Genomic DNA, 20,030 nt, shown 5'->3' with positions numbered 1-20,030 from the left:
TAAACCGCAAGGGGTACTTTTTAATAGTGCTGCAAGCACTGGTGGATCACAAGGGACGTTTCACCAACATCAGTGTGGGACGGCCAGGAAAGGTACATGACGCTCACATCTTCAGGAACTCTGATCTGTTTCAAAAGATGCAGGAAGGGACTTTATTCCCAGACCAGAAAATAAACCTTGGGGATGTTGAAATGCCTATCCTTGGGGACCCAGCCTACCCCTTAATGCCATAGCTCATGAAGCCATCCACAGGCAGCCTGGACAGTAGTCAGGAGCTGTTCAACTACAGGCTGAGCAAGTGCAGAATGGTGGTAGAATGTGCATTTGGACATTTAAAAGCGCGCTGGCGCAGTTTACTGACTCGGGTAGACCTCAGCAAAACCAATATTCCCTCTCTGGTCACTCGATTTCTGATCTTAAAGCGACTATCCTTCAACAAAAAATCTTCGCAAAAAAGACTCCAACAAGAGACTGCTGAATTGGAATTAATTTGCAAATTGGATACAATTAACTTAGGCTTGAATAGAGACTGGGAATGGTTGACTCATTATAAAAAGTAACCTATTTCCCCTTGTTTATTCCTTTCCCCTCCCCACCCCCCATTCCTCAGACGTTCTTGTTAAACCCTGGATTTGTGCTGGAAATGGCCCACCTTGATTATCATAGACATTGTAAGGAGAGTGATCACTGTAGAGAAGCTATTACCAACAGGAGAGTGGTTTTGCTGGGCGGGGGGAGAGGAAACCTGGATTTGTGCTGGAAATGGCCCACCTTGATTATCATACACATTGTAAGGAGAGTGATCACTTTGGATAAGCTATTGCCAGCAGGAGAGTGGGGTGGGGGGAGAGAAAACCTTTTGTAGTGATAAAAACCCATTTTTTCATGGTCTGTGTGTAGAAAAACATCTTCTGTATTTTCCACAGTATGCATCCGATGAAGTGAGCTGGAGCTCTCAAAAGCTTATGCTCAAATAAATTGGTTAGTCTCTAAGGTGCCACAAGTACTCCTTTTCTTTTTGCGAATACAGACTAACACGGCTGTTACTCTGAAACCCTGAAATATTCCCACTGTTATTACTGCTTGCTGTGTGCTCCACAATATCTGTGAGAGTAAGGGGGAGATGTTTATGGCGGGGTGGGAGGTTGAGGCAAATCGCCTGGCTGCTGGTTACGCACAGCCAGACACCAGGGTGGTTAGAAGAGCACAGGAGGGTTTGAAAACCAGTTTCATGACTGGCCAGGCTACGGTGTGAAAGTTCTGTTTGTTTCTCCTTGATGAAACCCCCTGCCCCTTGTTTCACTCTACTTCCCTGTAAGCTAACCACCCTCCCCTCCTCCCTTCGATCACCGCTTGCAGAGGCAATAAAGTCATTGTTGCTTCACATTCATGCATTCTTTATTAATTCTTCACAGAAACAGGGGGATAACTACCAACGTAGCCCAGGAGGGGTGGTGGAGGAGGGAAGGACAAGGCCCCACAGCACTTTAAAAGTTTCAAACTTGTTGAATGCCAGCCTTCTGTTGTTTGGGCAATCCTCTGGGATGGAGTGGCTGGGTCGCCAGAGGCCCCCCCACTGCGTTCTTGGGCATCTGGGTGAGGAGGTTATGGAACTTGGGGAGGAGTGCGGTTGGTTACACAGGGGCTGTAGTGGCGGTCTGTGCTCCTGCTGCCTTTCCTGCAGCTCAACCATACGCTGGACCATATTAGTTTGATTCTCCAGCAGCCTCAGCATTGAATCCTGCCTCCTCTCATCACGCTGCCACCACCTTTCAGCTTCAGCCCTCTCTTCAGCCCAGACATTTTGTGCTTTCCTGCACTCTGACATTGTCTGCCTCCACGCATTCATCTGTGCTCTGTCAGTGTGGGAGGGCAGCATGAGCTCAGAGAACATTTCATCACGAGTGCATTTTTTTTTTTGCCTTCTAATCTTCGTTAGCCTCTGGGAAGGAGAAGATCCTGTGATCCTTGAAACACATGCAGCTGGTGGAGAAAAAAAAAGGGACAGTGGTATTTAAAAAGACACATTTTATAGAACAATGGGTACACTCTTTCACAGTAAACCTTGCTGTTAACATTACATACATAGCACATGTGATTTTGTTCCAAGGTCGCATTTTGCCTCCCCCCAGCTCGTGGCTAGCCCCTCCCCCCTCTCCGTGGCTAACAGCAGGGATCATTTCTGTTCAGCCACAGGCAAACAGCCCAGCAGGAATGGGCACCTCTGAATGTCCTCTTAAGAAAAGCACCCTATTTCAACCAGGTGACCATGAATCACTCTCCGGAGGATAACACAGAGAGATAAAGAACGGATGTTGTTTAAACGCCAGCAAACATACACTGCAATGCTTTGTTCTACAGTGATTCCCGAGTACGTGCTACTGGCCTGAAGTGGTAAAGTGTCCTACCATGGTGGATGGAATAAGGCTGCCCTCCCCAGAAACCTTTTGCAAAGGCTTTGGGAGTATATCCAGGAGAGCCACGAATGGCAGGGCAAATCAATCCTTTCACATGCTTGCTTTTAAACCATGTATAGTATTTTAAAAGGTACACTCACCAGAGGTCCCTTCTCCACCTGGCGGGTCTGGGAGGCAGCCTTGGGTGGGTTCAGGGGGTAGTGGGTCCAGGTCCAGGGTGAGAAACAGTTCCTGGCTGTTGGGAAAACCGGTTTCTCTGCTTGCTTGCTGTGAACTATCTACAACCTCATCATCATCATCTTCCTCGTCTCCAAAACCTGCTTCCTTGTTGCCTCCATCTCCATTGAAGGAGTCAAACAACACGACTGGGGTAGTGGTGGCTGAACCCCCTAAAATGGCATGCAGCTCATCATAGAAGTGGCATGTTTTGGGCTCTGACCCAGAGCGGTTGTTCGCCTCTCTGGTAGGCTTGCCTCAGCTCCCTAAGTTTCACGCGGCACTGCTTCGGGTCCCTGTTATGGCCTCTGTCCTTCATGTCTTGGGAGATTTTGACAAATGTTTTGGCATTTCGAAAACTGGAACATAGTTCTGATAGCACGGATTTCTCTCCCCATACAGTGATCAGATCCTGTACCTCCCGTTTGGTCCATGCTGGAGCTCTTTTGCAGTTCTGGGACTCCATCATGGTCACCTCTGCTGATGAGCTCTGCATGGTCACCTGCAGCTTGTCATGCTGGCCAAACAGGAAATTGAAATTCAAAAGTTTGCGGGCCTTTTTCTGTCTACCTGGCCAGTGCATCTGAGTTGAGAGTGCTGTCCAGAGTGGTCAAAATGGAGCACTCTGAGGTAGCTCCCGGAGGCCAATACCGTCTAATTGCATCCACAGTACCCCAAATTCGACCCGGCAAGGCCAATTTCAGCGCTAATCCTCTTGTCGGGGGTGGAGTAAGGAAATTGATTTTAAGAGCCCTTTAAGTCGAAAAAAAGGGCTTAGTTGTGTGGACGGGTGCAGGGTTAAATTCATTTAACGCTGCTAAATTCAACCTCAACTTCTCATGTAGACCAGGGCTAACAAATTTATTAGGACATAAGCTTTCGTGGGCTAAAACCCACTTCATCAGATGCATGGAGTGGAAAATACAGTAAAGAGGTATAAATACACAGGATATGAAAAGATGGGAGTTGCCTTACCAAGTGGGGGATCAGGGACCAAACCCTGCAACAAACCCAGTGCCAACTCTGTCCACATATCTATTCAAGGGACACTATTATAAGACCTAACCATATCAGCCACACCATCAGGGGCTCGTTCACGTGCACATCTACCAATGTGATATATGCCATCATGTGCCAGCAATGCCCCTCTGCCATGTACATTGGCCAAACCAGACAGTCTCTAAACAAAAGAATAAATGGACACAAATCTGACATCAAGAATTATAACATTCAAAAACCAGTAGGAGAACACTTCAGTCTCCCTGGAACTCAATAACAGACTTAAAAGTGGCAATTCTTCAACAAAAAACCTTCAAAAACGGACTGCAACGAGAAACTGCAGAACTGCAATTAATTTGCAAACTGGACAACATCAAATTAGGCCTGAATAAAGACTGGGAGTGGATAGGTCACTACAAAAATGAATCTTCCCCCCTGCTGATACTCACACCATCTTGTCAACTGGTTGAAATGGGCCACCTTGATTACATTGAACTCATTAGCACTACAAAAGTGATTTTTCCTCCCTTCTTGTCAACTGTTGAGAATAGCCCACTTCCACGTTAATTGAATTGGCTCATTAGCACTGACCCCACACTTGGTAAGGCAACTCCCATCTTTTCATATCTTGTGTATTTATACCTCTCTACTATATTTTCCACTCCATGCATCTGATGAAGTGGGTTTTAGCCCATGACAGTTTATGCCCTAGTAAATTTGTTATTCTCTAAGGTGCAACAAGGACTCCTCATTAAATGGAGACTGTCTTAACTATAGCATCAGAAAAGTTTTATATACAGTTTTGCATATTTTAATTATTTTTGTTTGGCACGCAGTGTGATCATGCATTTATCACATTTTAAGTGTTGTTCCTCTGTTCTAACCCTTTTATATGTTTGCTACCTTTTGATCTTTCTTAGGTGTGAGTGCCATTGAAGTGGTAGTGCAACATGGCCTGGCCACTCCTGAGGGTCTTACAGTAGATTGGATTGCAGGAAACATATACTGGATAGACAGCAATTTGGATCAAATCGAAGTAGCAAAATTAGATGGCACTTTGAGAACAACATTAATAGCAGGCGCTATGGAGCATCCCAGGGCTATTGCCTTGGACCCTAGATATGGGTAAATATACAATAGTTCTTTTTTTCATGATTGCTTATTAAAACACTTTGAGGAAGGGGCTTGAAATATATTAATGTTTCTTGGTTTATTTGGAGTGAGCACTTACATTTAACTTACCTTTAACAATACTTGAAGAACTAATTTTTTTGGTGCAGTGAACCAGGGCATCAGGAGACGTAGGAGTCAGTCTAGTCTTGGCTTTTTTACTGACGCACTATGTGACTGTGCGCAAGTAACTTAACCTCCCTGTTTGTTTCTCCATCTCTAAAATAGGGATAATAATGTTTACCAGCCTTTGTAAATAGCTTGTAGATCTGCAGATGAAGAGTACTATATGAGTTCCAAGCATTATTATTTAGTAATAAGCAAAAGCAAAATATGTACTAGCTAAACTGGTTAATTCATTTATTTTACCCAATACCATACAGAATGAATTGCATTTCTATGGCTGTTAGGATACATATTTAATAAAGCAAACTGTTCAATTAAAGGTAGTCCTAAAATCATGTGTCAAAGAAACAGTATATTCTTCTATTCCACATAATACTACATGTGATTTGTAGGTCATATTTTTTAACAGTAGTGTATCTGTCCTGATACTATGGAAAAAATGGTCTAATGTTTCAGTACACTACAGCCAAGTCAAGTAAGGGTAAAATTAAACAAATGTCTTTATATTTCTCAAAATTGTTGTTGGTTGCTCTATTTAAAGTTTAAATGAAATTCATAAATACATCGACTAAAAAGTTAGCTAAGTGGAGTCTCTCGTCCTGATTGTCCTTGAATGTAGCTGCAAACAGGGAATAATTTAGTTGGCATAAGTGAAGTTAACTCAGTGTAAAACTGGTGAAAGTGAAAAGAAAATGAAGTTCCATTCCTGGAATCTGTAAGTCAATTTTCAGCCAGCTGTTGAATGACACAAGACTCATGTCTGGAAATATGTTTGTTTACTACATAAAAGATTTTGAAAATTATTTGAGTTAGACCATTTTATTGAGATAAATGAAAAATAATGATCAAGAGACAGAACACTGTTAAATCAATACTGGACAAAGTTTGATTTATTAAAATATTTTTGGAAGCCAAGATGTAATGTCTAAAGGCCAACTGGCCACAAAGACAAAGCCACTGTCTTTATACATAACAGCCTTTTCCCATTGATGATAAATTCAAAAATGGGTGTAAAAGATAAGGTAAGTTAGAAAGAATTTGTAGACAATAACATTTTCTAGAAAAGCAACTGTGTACACCTTTCCTTCTGGTAGTAACGGAAAAAAATAAAACCTTTGAACACACAAAGCATTACCTGCCACATGTATTCTAAAGAACTTTTGAATAACAAAATTTTATGTGATTCAAATCAAAGATTTGTTTGTATTGCTGCTAAATACTTAGTTCTAATTTTTCTTTGTAAGCATACGACTGTGACAATCCTTATAAAAATTATTGAACCAAATCTCTAGATGTTTTCAGTCACAGAATATGCTCAAGGAAGACTGTAACTATCCGCATATATGGTGAGCTGCAAATATAGCCAAGTAAGCATCATCCGAAAAAATTGGTTATACAGAAAACAGCTTTACATTCCTTAAAATGAGAATCCAACCAGAAGAAAAGCAATCTTAGGTCTTCTGATAATTTGATTTTGAGTCCTCCCTCCTTATCTATTTTATGGTTAATTTCTAACTTTAACTTTAAACATTTTGAAAAAGATATTAGAAAGCTGTTTCAAAAAAAAATAAGAGATGTTTTTCAAAAAAGAGTGCACATGTGGGCTTTACACTTAACTTACCATATGTACATACAAATCAAGAGTGAAACTGGCTAACAGGGGCATAAAGGCGTCAAGGGAGCAGCGTGGGAGGGAAAACAGACAAAACAGAGTTGCTGTGTCCTTGCCTCACATGTTTGAGTCCCAAGTATATGAGCTTTCTGACAGGTAGTTAGTTGTGCACATTGAGTATTTATGCAAGTTTCAATTGTGCATTCACAGATGTATGCAAGCAATTGTGCAGGCCTAAAAACTAGATCATAATGTCTAGATTTGATTCAATCCTTAATAAGTACACACAATGTGGAAGACTTCAACTTCAACTCCACTGACACTGTACATCAAAATATTCGTGTTTTTATCCACTTATATATATTTAAATCTTGTATTAGATTTTGTTGAGATGGTAAACTTGTAAAAGATGGCTGAAATCTTTAATTTTTACCTCTGGTGAAATGTACTCCCCCAAAAAACTGGAATTGGTTAATTTTACTTAAGCATGATCACGTATCAAATAACACAGCTTGTTCCAAATCCAACTTTGAATAAGTGCATTAGTTTAGAAAATACATATTTAAAACATTTAATGATCTCTGGGAAATGCATAATAATTGTAAGGCATTTTCTTGAATAGCTTTACACAGCAGTGTATGTGTTCAGATTGCTCGTATTAAAGTGACTAAATAGACTTACTGAGAAAGCAGTGTAAAGAAGCACTCTGAACTGGCTCTAGATCAGAGAAATAGCTCTTACCAAAGCCAATCAGAGAAGCAGGTGTATGAGTTCTCTGAGGGAGTGCATATTCTTTTTTAAATGGACGCAGCTTGGGGGAATTGGCATGTGGAATTATTCTGAACTTTTAAAAAATGTTACAGGCCCATTTCTAGCCTGTTTAATTTAAAGCATCCCTAGGCTCCTTTAAATTACATCCAAAATATCTTTCAGGTCAGGAGCAAGAAGGCTGTAGTTGACAGCAGAAGCTTTTAATACCTGTGAAAAGGCATACCCCTCTTATAGCCAATCAGTGTTTACAGTGAGTGATTTAAGCAGGTTATCTTAAAAATCACCCATTGGACTGCACAATTGGACTTCTCCTAAGTACAGAATCCAGGGAACCCCAAAATATTTCTTCAGTCTGGTACAGCCACAGATATTCTATTATGGTTTCACTCTTCATATAGGAAGAGAAGAAAGGAATATCCAGAAGGAAGCATTTAGACATGGGAGCCCAGGCAAACCAAAAAGGGGAGAAATGTGCACAGTAAAAAAAATTAACATAACTACATATGGAAACATGGATAAAACGCCACAGTTTCAAACCCCTCTTGCTACAAATGGGCTACAGATATGCTCAGCTCCTACACAGTCAGTAACATCATAGAGAGCCAATAATTGCTCATAACTCCAGCATCCAAAAAATACAGACATAACATTTCTGGAATAGGTTTTCTGTTAAACATATGGTTTATGAAGAGTACTCGATGGAGTGGTGCACCATAAAGAGTGTATTGGCTCTCGTTTGAAATGACCTACACAGCTCACTTGTCGCTTTGCTGTTCATTGGTAATATACCCATCCCAAACTCATGGTAATAAAACCTTTATGCCATGTGAAATCATCATGTATACAATTGTGCATATTAGATATATATAAAGTTGCTGGTGATACACATTGGTACGAAATATTATTAAAATATGTTCTTTCATTTTAGAATCTATTTGGATATTTTTAGGCTATAAATCAATTACCTTATTTTTGAGACAGTGGAAGTAATTTGCATCTGATTATGCACACAGAATAGATAATAGTGGCTTTTTTAGAATAATAATATCTATACTTTAATGGTCTGTAGCTCATTTACTTGATTATAGATCCACTAGAGTCTAATGAATGTAGATACCCTTGACTCAATATGCGGTAATGGCTTCTTACAAGCAGTTTTGGTATATCATTTCTATGCCTATACAGTGGCTTCTCAGTTTGTTGATGATTGACCTGTCTGAGCTCAAAGTGGGTGTTTCACATGAAGTGAATGTCGTCTTGCTATAAAATATTAAGGGGAAAAGTGTAATGAATTCCTCGGAAGACATATTTATAACACAGAGTAATTGCTTTAAAGATTATAAGATTTTGAGTGGCGTAGGGAGTCAGCGTACAACAAATCTTTATTTACTGCAACACAAAAGGCCCTAAGGTGCCACAAGTACTCCTTTTCTTTTTTGCAGATACAGACTCACACGGCTGCTACTCTGAAACCTTCCAAATTTGAGTGAGTGGTGATATGGCCTGGCACAAACTTCAGTGGTGCTGCAACCCCAACCAGCTCGCAATACCACTCACTCAAATTTGGCCTGGCTAAGCATTGCAACCTCGTGCACAGGGTTGTAGCAGCACTCATATTTGGCCTGGCCAAAATGTGGTCAGGCCATGGCCTGGGTGGCCTCTCAGGCTCCACTGACTATAGCCTAAACTTTCTCCTGTTCAGTCCTCTCTACTACTACTTCCTTTATAATTATTTATGTATAAAATCAAGTGTCTGTAAAGCACTTTACATATATGAGCGGTATCTGCCCTGGAGAACTTTATCATCTGAATGGTTTTTCAATCTAAGGGTGAGATCCTGACCTCCAATGAGACTGCTTAAAACTCCCCTAATTTGGAATGAGTGAATGAAATTCCTTGCTCCTGCAGAGCTGATGTAGCCAGCTCTACACCATTCCTTCTCAGTTCTCCCAGAATAGGATACATACTGGACAAAGAGAGGCTAGAGCAATTCCTGGGTGACATAACAGACACTGGGGGCCAAAGCTGCCCTGAGGCTGCTGTAACTAACTTCACGGGATAAACAGCTGTATTTAGGGGAACACAGTGTAGTTGTAGCTGTGTCAGTCCCAGGATATTAGAGAGACAAAGTGGGTGAGGTAATACCTTTTATTGGATCAACTTCTGTTGGTGAGAGAAACAAACTTTTGAACCATACAAAGCTCTTCTTCAGCTGTGGGAAAGGTACTCTGAGCCTCACAACAAAATGCAAGATGGAACAGATTATTTAGCATAAGAAGTTAGCACATATTGTAAGGGACCATTCAAGGCTGAGTGGCCCATTAACACATCTGCAGTCACAGGACAAAAAGAGAAAACGAGTACTTGTGGCACCTTAGAGACTAACAAATTTATTTGAGCATAAGCTTTCAAGAGCTACAGCTCACTTCATCGGATGCATGCAGTGGAAAATACCAAATACCAAGTACAGTGGGGAGATTTTATATACACAGAGAACATGAAACAATGGGTGTTATCATACAGACTGTAATAAGAGTGATCAGGTAAAGTGAGCTATTACCAGAAGGAGATCAGCGGCAGTGGGGAGAACCTTTTGTAGTGCTAATCAAGGTGGGCCATTTCCAGCAGTTGACAAGAACTTGTGAGGAACTGTAGGGGGGAAAATAAACATGGGGAAATAGTTTTACTTTGTGTAATGACACATCCACTCCAGTCTTTATTGAAGCCTAATGTAATGTTGTACAGTTTGCAAATTAATTCCAATTCGGCAGTCTCTCGTTGGGAGTCTGTTTTCAAAGTTTTTTTGTTGAAGAATTGCCACTTTTAGGTCTGTAATCGAGTGACCAGAGAGATTGAAGTGTTCTCCGACTGGTTTTTGAATGTTATAATTCTTGACATCTGATTTGTGTCCATTTATTCTTTTACGTAGAGACTGTCCAGTTTGGCCAATGTACATGGCAGAGGGGCATTGCTGGCACATGATGGCATATATCACATTGGTAGATACACAGTGAACGAGCCTCTGGTAGCGTGGCTGATATGATAAGGCTCTATGATGGTGTCCCCTGAGTAGATATGTGAACACAGTTGGCAACAGGCTTAGTTGCAAGGATAGGTTTCTGGGTTAGTGTTTTTGTTGTGTGGTGTGTGGTTGCTGGTGAATACCTGCTTCAGGTTGGGGGGCTGTCTGTAAGCAAGGACTGGCCTGTCTCCCAAGATCTGTGAGAGTGATGGGTCATCCTTCAGGATAGGTTGTAGATCCTTGATGATGTGTTGGAGAGGTTTTAGTTGGGGGCTGAAGGTGACGGCTAGTGGCGTTCTGTTACTTTCTTTGTTGCGTCTGTCCTGTAGTAGGTGACTTCTGGGTACTGTTCTGGCTCTCTCAATCTGTTTCTTCACTTCAGCAGGTGGGTATTGTAGTTGTAAGAATGCTTGATAGAGATCTTGTAGGTGTTTGTCTCTGTCTGAGGGGTTGGAGCAAATGCGGTTGTATTGTAGAGCTTGGTTGTAGACAATGGATCGTGTGGTGTGGTCTGGATGAAAGCTGGAGGCATGTAGGTAAGTAAAGTGGTCAGTAGGTTTCCAGTACAGGGTGGTGTTTATGTGACCATCACTTATTAGCACCGTAGTGTCCAGGAAGTGGATCTCTTGTGTGGACTGGTCTAGGCTGAGGTTGATGGTGGGATGGAAATTGTTGAAATCCTGGTGGAATTCCTCAAGGGCTTCTTTTCCATGGGTCCAGATGATGATGTCATCAATGTAGCGCAAGTAGAGTAGGGGCATTAGGGGACGAGAGCTGAGGAAGCGTTCTTCTAAGTCAGCCATAAAAATATTGGCATACTGTGGGGTCATGCGAGTACCCATAGCAGTGCCGCTGATTTGAAGGTATACATTGTCCCCAAATGTGAAATAGTTATGAGTGAGGACAAAGTCACGAAGTTCAGCCACCAGGTTTGCTGTGACATTACTGTTCCTGATGGCCTGTAGTCCATCTTTGTGTGGAATGTTGGTGTAGAGGGCTTCTACATCCATAGTGGCTTGGATGGTGTTTTGAGGAAGATCACCGATGGATTGTAGTTTCCTCAGGAAGTCAGTGGTGTCCCGAAGATAGCTGGGAGTGCTGGTAGCATAGTGTTTGAGGAGGGAGTCTACATAGCCAGACAATCCTGCTGTCAGGGTGCCAATGCCTGAGATGATGGGGCGTCCAGGATTTCCAGGTTTATGGATCTTGGGTAGCAGATAGAATACCCCAGGTCGCGGTTCCAGGGGTGTGTCTGTGTGGATTTGTTCTTGTGCTTTTTCAGGGAGTTTCTTGAGCAAATGGTCTAGTTTCTTTTTGTAACCCCCAGTGGGATCAGAGGGTAATGGCTTGTAGAAAGTAGTGTTGGAGAGCTGCCTAGCAGCCTCTTGTTCATATTCCGACCTATTCATGATGAAGACAGCACCTCCTTTGTCAGCCTTTTTGATTATGATATCAGAGTTGTTTCTAAGGCTGTGGATGGCATTGTGTTCTGCACGGCTGAGGTTATGGGGCAAGTGATGCTGCTTTTCCACAATTTCAGCCCGTGCACGTCGGTGGAAGCACTCTATGTAGAAGTCCAGTCTGTTGTTTCAACCCTCAGGAGGAGTCCACCCAGAATCCTTCTTTTTGTAGTCTTGGTAGGAAGGTCTCTGTGAGTTAGTATGTTGTTCAGAGGTGTATTGGAAATATTCCTTGAGTCGGAGACGTCGAAAATAGGATTCCAGGTTACCACAGAACTGTATCATGTTTGGACAAAAAAAGAGGCATAGTGGGTTACAGATTGTGTAATGGGCCATAACTCCGGTGTCTCTGTTCAGTCCATGATTTTATATCTCTCTCTCAATACTGTGTTTCTCCCCTGTCCCCTCTATCCCCCCAGATTTTAATTCTTTCAAAGGCCACTCTTTCTCCTCAAAACTGATTAGGTCTCTGATGAAGCCACAGTTTTTGCTGAGTTTTTAATTATAAGGGGACAACATGACTTGTTACTAACACTAATACACTGTAGAGAAAGGGAACTGTTAATGCCAGGTGGCAAAAGCCCAAATGTTAGCATAAAGCGAGGTGACCTTAACAGAAGGTAAGATTTTGGGGGGGGAAATTACTTTTGGGTCAATGGAGCAACAAGAAGGAAATCAGTGGAGGAATCTGTTCCACATCTTAAATGACTGTACACAAATGCAGGGAGTTGGGGGAATAAACAGGAAGAACTAACTGTATTAGTACATAAGCTGAATTATGATTTAATTGGCATCTGTCAAGGCTAAATCCCCACTCTGTCACTCCAAGTGCAGAAAGTGGGGGCTTGCATGGATTCTCAAAATTAATACTTGCCACCTCAGGCTTGTATTGCACTCCCAAGGTTACAGCTTTTCTGTGACCTTGGCTTGGTAAACGCTGCCACCACCCAAATGCAAAAAAAAACAACAACCCCACCTTGGACCCAGGAAGGAGCACTTGGGAATTACTCCCTGTGGGGTACCCTCAAGCCCTTTCACACACCCCTCCTGGGAAGAGCTGAGAAAGAAAACAAAGGAAATTAGCTGTTGCCCCCAGCTAATCAAACAGCATATGCACAAACCTCTTAGGACACGAAAAAACCAATCCTGTTCTTTAAAAAGGTAAATTGTATTAACAACAAAAAGAAAGAAAATACATTTGGAACTTAGGCTTTTGCTAGATTTTAAAAGAGCAATTCCAAAAATTAAGCACACAAAATAGCTTTCTTGGGGGTTTAGCTTAAAGATTACATGAAACAAAAGCATCTGCGGTTAGCACAGAGGAGATTCACAAGCCAAAATAAAAAAAAAATAAACCTGATTCTGTCTAACTAAACATTCCCTATCCAAATAATTTCTTCTAGGTATGGAAGATGAATTTTCAGGCCTTACATAGCGTTGTTGCTCCATGTCTCTGCAGCCCAGAGAGACCAACAAACAAAGGGAAGGTTTCTTTCCCCATTTTAAAAAAAATCTAGCTTTCCCACTGGCTCTTTTGGTCAGGTGCCCACTTTTTTTCTTTACCTGGGGGACATTTTAACCCTTTACAGGTAAAGCAAGTAAAAGACAGCTACTAAGAGGTATTTTACAGCTAACTGGCTGGCTGGGTGTCCATCAGAGGGATCTATGCCCCCTTTATTTATCACAGCATCACAGGGAGTTAGTGAGAAAAGTTTCATGACTGGAATATTGACATAGAGGGATATAACTTGTTCAGAAGGACAGGGAGGGAAAAAAGGTAGCAGGGGTTGCATGTTCTGAGATCCAGTAGGAGGTGGGAGGCAGACCAGCTGAGAGTCTCTGGGTAAAGATAAAAGGGTTAACAAACAGGGGTGGTGTCAGAATGAGGGTCTACTGTACACCAACGCATCAGGAAGAGGACGTGGATGAGGCACTTCTAAAACACATAACAGAAATATCCAAACAGGCCCTGGTGGTAATGGGGGACTTTAACTACCCAGATATCTGTTGGAAAAGTAATACTGCAAAACACAAAATCTTCAATAAGTTCTTGGTCTGTATCAGAGATAAATTTTTGTTCCAGAAACTGGAAGAAGTATCCAGGGACACAGTCATTTTAGACTTGATTCTGACCCACATGAAGGATTTGGTAGTAAATCTGAAGGTGAAAGGCAATTTGGGTGACAGTGATCATGAAATGATTGATTTCATGAGTCTAAGGAAAGGAAGTAGTGAGAGCAGTGGAATAAGGGTAGAGGACTTCAAGAAAGCAGACTTTAACAAACTCAGAGAACGGAGGGTTTGGAAGGGGGTGGGAGGGGGCTCCAGGCTGAGCCTGGGTCAGGGGGTTGGGGTACAGGAGGAGGTGAGGGTGTGCAAGCTCTGGGAGGGAGCTGGTGTGCAGGAGGAGGCTCCAGGCTCAGGCAGAATGTTGGGGTGCAGGAGGGGGTCCAGGGCAACAAAAACCTGACCTAGGCAGAAAGAATGAAAAAACTGGGTGTATTTAGTCTTGAGAAAAGAAGACTGAGGGGTGACCTGATAGTCTTCTAATGTGTTAAGGGCTCTTATAAAGAGGATGGTGATTCTCCATGTCCACTGAAGGTAGGACAAAACGTAATCGGCTTAGTATTCCTCAAGGGAGATTTAGTTTAGATATTAGGGAAAAAAAATATCAGTTATAAGGATATTTAAGCTCTGGAATAGACTTCCAGGGGAGGTTGTGGAATCCCTATCATTGGAAGCTTTTAAAAACAAGTTGGACAAACACGTGTCAGAGATGGTCTGGGTTTATTTGGTACTGCCTTGGTGCAGGGGGTGGACTTGATGACTTCGCAAGGTCCTTCCAGCTCTACACTTCTATGATCCTATGAAATGTGGAATTGAATTGCTTGTGCTTTTGATTTCATAGCTGTTTTGAAAATAGCAAAACTTTTTGATAAAGAAGGACTATTGCCATTCTAGCCTACCTCTGCATGAGTTATAATTCGCAAGACTTCTTATGTGTCTTAGTTTCTTCTGAAATATTAAAATATTGGAGACTTTCTTGCCCTTTCTTTAAGTAGTCTGTAAATTTTTTTGGTGCATACTTCATTGTGTTTCATTTGGACACTGAAATTATAACTTTCCCTCTCCTCCCCCATAACCCTACAGAATTCTGTTTTGGACAGACTGGGATGCTAATTTTCCTCGCATTGAGTCTGCTTCCATGAGTGGGGCGGGAAGAAAAATCATCTATAAAGACATGGATACCGGAGCCTGGCCGAATGGTCTTACTGTTGATCACTTTGAGAAAAGAATAGTATGGACAGATGCTAGGTAAAAACAAAAATAAAATATTTATTATCAGTTTACTACTATTTGATGTTTTATGTAATGGCTAATCTGGATTGGAAGCAAATATGCTACTTTCTCCCCATTTAATTAAACACATTATGTATTTTCTGTTTTATGTTTCGATTCATCGAAGTCAATCAGAGTTGAGATCCTTAATATACATTTTATGTTTCTATAAACAAATATTGAACTTTTTCAAATGTGTGTAATGACCCAAATCCTACTTACCTTTCTCATGCAAATAGTGTCATTAGCACTTGAGAGCTATGTACATGTCAAAGGCCCAGTTGTTGGTAAAGATTTTTCCTTTTAATTCAGGTGAATGGAAATTATTTTGTTTTTATTTCAACTGAATGGATAAAAGTCTAACTTTTAAATTTGAGAGAATACAAGCAGAAGAGTGACCCATATATATTTTAATCAAGAAATTCTAGATAAATTGTGCTAGAGGCACTCTAAGGTGATGATTGTTCTTATGTGCTTTGTCAGTAAACTTCTGGCTTTGCTGTCTGTAGTGACAAGGTCATGAATAAATTCTGAGAATATTCACTGAAGCATTTACAGGCCTACAGTACTATCAAGTTATCCCTACAGATGTCCTAATTTTTATAAATTATTTTTTTATTTGGGTTTATCTTGTAGGTCTGATGCAATTTATTCTGCATTATATGATGGAACTGACATGATAGAGATCATACGAGGTCATGAATATCTTTCTCACCCCTTTGCTGTCTCTTTGTATGGAAGCGAAGTGTATTGGACTGACTGGAGGACCAATACATTGTCAAAAGCCAATAAATGGACTGGGCAAAATGTTAGTGTGATACAGAAAACCAGTGCACAGCCTTTTGACCTTCAAATATACCATCCCAGTCGACAACCACAAGGTAACCTAAACATAAATATGTATTATTTGTCTGATCACATATATGTTTACAGGTTTCAGAGTAACAGCCGTGTTAGTCTGTATTCGCAAAAAGAAAAGGAGGACTTGGTTAGTCTCTAAGGTGCCACAAGTCCTCCTTTTCTTTTTATATATGTTTACGTCTGTATAATCCAATTTTGGGGGTATGTACTGTTTTTTCTTCTTTTTTGATGTCCCAAGAAACATCTGAATTGAGTTGTGGAATGGATAACAAGAAAAAACTTGGTGGAGGTCACAATGTTCAAATGTCACTTTTTTGTTTGGTGGAAGGGAAGAATTAAATGAAAATTCCTTAATTTGAGTATCACTTTCTGGTTTGAATTTTCTTTTGCTTTGTCAATATGAAATTTAGCTCACAATGTATGTCTAATACTTTCCATTTTGGTTTTCTAAAAACAATTGAAGTGTTGTCTGCTAGTACAAAAACCTACATGTACTTTCATAAAAGTCAGCTTGTGGACAGGCCTTGTCATTGGTTAAATTAAATATCGGTTGTTTTAAGTTTTGACAATGATCCATTTTAAATAAATACATTATCAGGATCACCAGATACATAATAATCATTGAACTATCTGCCCTGTTTATCTGTCTCGGTGAAGTATTACACCTACTTACACTGAGGACAGAATTACAATGAATGTAATTCAGTTTGCATTAATTCAGTAAAAGCGAATCATCAGTATAATTGTTTGTAGTTCTGGAAGAAATTACCACCAGACCTTGAACTTCTTATTCACAGTGGTGGGCACTTGCTCCTGTAAATAGAACCACTGATATTAGTGGGAGTAAGTGCTCACCAATACACATAATGGGTTCACAATCTGCCATTATGAAAATATATGCATTATTATTATCTAGAAAAGTATATTTAAATTATAGGAATAAATGTTTAAAATTCATCTTATAGCTGTCTTAACCTGCTTGTGAGAAACTATAAGGATTTTTTTTTAATAGAATGAACAACATTTAGAAAGCTAATGTTTGCCTGAACAATATGGGATAATATGATATGCCTGACAGAGTTCCATTTTTTTCAGTTCTAAATTTTCTAACTTGTATTCTTGCTATATGCAATATAGAAAAGATGGTCCTAAGAAAGTTGCTTGTAATTGCTAAAATCTATACAGGACCCAAGAATAATTGAAGAACTTGAAGTGTGGCGTCCTCTGTTGAGGGCATTTTTTTACAAGTTCATCTTGATCCCTGACTACCCTTTATTTGAAACTCTTTCCTACCACTCCAGTTGTTGTTATATTTTTTCTAAGAATTAGGTAACAGAGAATATATAAATAAAACAAATTATTCCTTCCTCTCTTCAACAAGTCCGTCTGCTTTTGCCCATATGCTGTTAAAAAAACTATTGCAACATTTCATCAGGTTTTGCATTCACACCTATGCTAACTATTTTCTTATTGTATATACTCAATGTGTTCCTTGAAGTCAGAGCTGATCCAGAATACATTGAATGCCATAGATTTCGGCATCACAACTGTTGATACAAAAAGATGCAAGAAAAATTTAATATATTAGGTGGAGGAAAAATAGTGACTAGATACTGTGCAGGGCTGAGGGGACATAAGTCTGAAAGTTGAGTGTAGTCATTGTATTCAGTGGGGAAGAAAGGGAGTCAATCAGTTTAAGGCAATTGTTGCAGCAGTAGTTGGAAGGATCTTATTTTCAAAAGAAAAACAGAAGTTTGAAACCCTGAGCTGTCAAAAGACCTAAAATGTGTTTTAGTTGAACATCTGAAATTATTTTGGCTTATTTGAACTGAAACCAAGCTTCTGAACTTCTTTAGGTTCAAAACTGTTAATTTTGCACTATTTTAGTCCATCAGTTATGTATCTTCTAAATAGTACTGGTACTTTAAAATATTTTTAAGTGGTGCTGGAAGTTTCTTCCACAAATATTCTCCTCACCTTTTTATTTCCCCTTATTGAGTATCATGTTAATTACTTCTGCTGAAAACCAAATGGGCCAAAAACACAGGGGGATCAGAATGGAGTAGGGAGATCTTGGCCACGTCCTTTTCCTTTGGCTTTGTCCTCTTTTCGTTTATGCCAGCATCAGAGAAAAGGAGGACCCTAAGAGTACCTGTGCGGGCTGTATGCTACTAGTGAATCACTCTTGCACGTGAGAGATCCCCTGGGCTAATTATGTTGGTTTGAGGGTCAATGTACGGTGCTAATGCAGTACAAAGTGACTGCACCACATTAGGTTATACGGCACTATGCCTGAAACGTTAGTGGTCTATATTACGTACACACAAAAAGCTGCATTAAAAGAACATTACAGTTTCTAAGTCAAGTACTCACAAGTTTAGGAAATGCCAGAATTAAGGTTGCCTGTGGAACCTTAAATTGTTTTCTTTGTGTATCTGCATCATGAGCGTCTTTAATTCATAATCACATTTTTTTCTATGGAAACAACCTCACACCCTAAATTTTACCACACCTTCATCCTAAAGCAGAGTTTGCCATGTAACATTGTATTTTTACTTACTCATCATTAAACCCGCAGGCCACTCATGTCCCACCTCACTGCTGACAATCCCCATGAGAAGATGACCATGGACATCACTAGGATATTACCTACAATGTAATATGAGGTATATTGGGTATCTCAAGGTGCACATCCACCTCTTTACTTTGGTCACATATGTGGTGAGGGCAGAGAGAGTCTATCTCCTTCCCTAGGAGCTGGGACCCCTCATATCACCTTATATCACAGTCACAGTTCTGCCAAACAGTTTCAGCTAGTGCCCGACCCATTCAATAGTACATCTAACACAATGAATGCAACTGGACTGCATGCAGATAATTCTCTGTGGTTGTTAATATCTCCAGAGGGACAGAGTTAAGGTTGCGTTGGTGTGCACCTTAATTCTATATTTCCTGGTTTTCAAAGGTTTGAGTTTTGCTTTTGTTCAGTGAATACATCTAGGAACTTGAAATGCAGGATGGAGCACTGTGTACTAGAAAACAGCAACTCTGGAAAAACAGGGGTAATGGTGGACAAGTAATTGAACATAGGCCCTGATGCTATGCCAAAAAAGGAGCAAATGTGATCCTTGGATCTATAAACAGGGTAGTGGGAAAGAGTAGGAAGATGATTTTATCTCTGTACTCTGGATTGATACTGAAATGCTGGACTTAGTCCTGGTGTGCACATTTTTAAAGGATGTTGAAAAATTGGAGAGGATGTAAAAAAAGCTATTTAAAATTATTTGAGCATTGGAAAAAATGTCTTACGGTGACAGATTTAAAGAGAGTGCTTAATCTGTTTAGTTTATGAAAGAAAGATTGAGCAATGATTGATAGGTAAGTACCTTCCTACGGAGAAAATATTGGTTACTAACAGACTCTCTCATCTCAGGGAGAAAGGCATAACAAGAACCAGTTCTTGGAAGCTGAAGCCAGACAAATTAGAAATTAGGCACACATTTTTAACAGTGAAGGTTATTAACCATTCATACAAACAACCAGGGGAAGTAGTAGATTCTCTAGCGCTCTATGTCTTCATGTCAAGACTGGATGCCTTTCTGGAAGACACGCATTAGCCAAACACAAGTTATACTTCAGTCAGACACAAGTTATTGGTCTCAGTACATAAATAACTGGGCAAAATGTAATGTCCTGTGAAATAGAGGAGGTCAGACTTCATGATCTAATGATCCCTTCTGGTCTTCAACTCTATTAATCTATGTATTATGCCATTGCTTTTCAAGATGTCTTGCAATATTTTTAGTTTATTGTATCACTTTCTAAAAGCTGAAAACTTCAGTGTCAAGAACCTTTGCCACCACAAAGACAACAGAATGTTTGGCTTCAGTCTTGTTATATCTTTATCTATATTGTCTTTTTGGAATACTGGAGAAGAGAAGACATTAAATTAGAAAGTTTATTCTGGTATGGACTGGGAACAGGTTTGCTATGTGGCTTGCCATAAATAGAAGTAAATAAATAGAAAGGATTCCATT

The 20,030-nt window shown here is 40.3% G+C and overlaps 1 protein-coding gene across 8 annotated transcripts in view; it reads left to right on the top strand.

The window, feature by feature from the left end:
- The window catches only part of LRP1B (LDL receptor related protein 1B), a 1,329,376-nt gene that overhangs the window by 830,261 nt on the left and 479,085 nt on the right, over positions 1-20,030 (top strand). For all 8 annotated transcript variants that reach the window (XM_078847919.1, XM_078847920.1, XM_078847917.1 and 5 more), the window contains 3 exons: positions 4,553-4,757; positions 14,944-15,108; positions 15,769-16,013. In XM_078847919.1, coding sequence (XP_078704045.1) covers positions 4,553-4,757; positions 14,944-15,108; positions 15,769-16,013 — 615 coding nt within the window. The remainder of the gene's footprint in view (positions 1-4,552; positions 4,758-14,943; positions 15,109-15,768; positions 16,014-20,030) is intronic.

The sequence above is a fragment of the Lepidochelys kempii genome, chromosome 11 (genome assembly GCF_965140285.1).
Source record: "Lepidochelys kempii isolate rLepKem1 chromosome 11, rLepKem1.hap1, whole genome shotgun sequence".
Classification (NCBI taxonomy): Eukaryota; Metazoa; Chordata; order Testudines; family Cheloniidae; genus Lepidochelys; species Lepidochelys kempii.
Note: the sequence above shows the minus strand (reverse complement) of the source record. Positions and strands in the feature narration are given on the sequence as shown.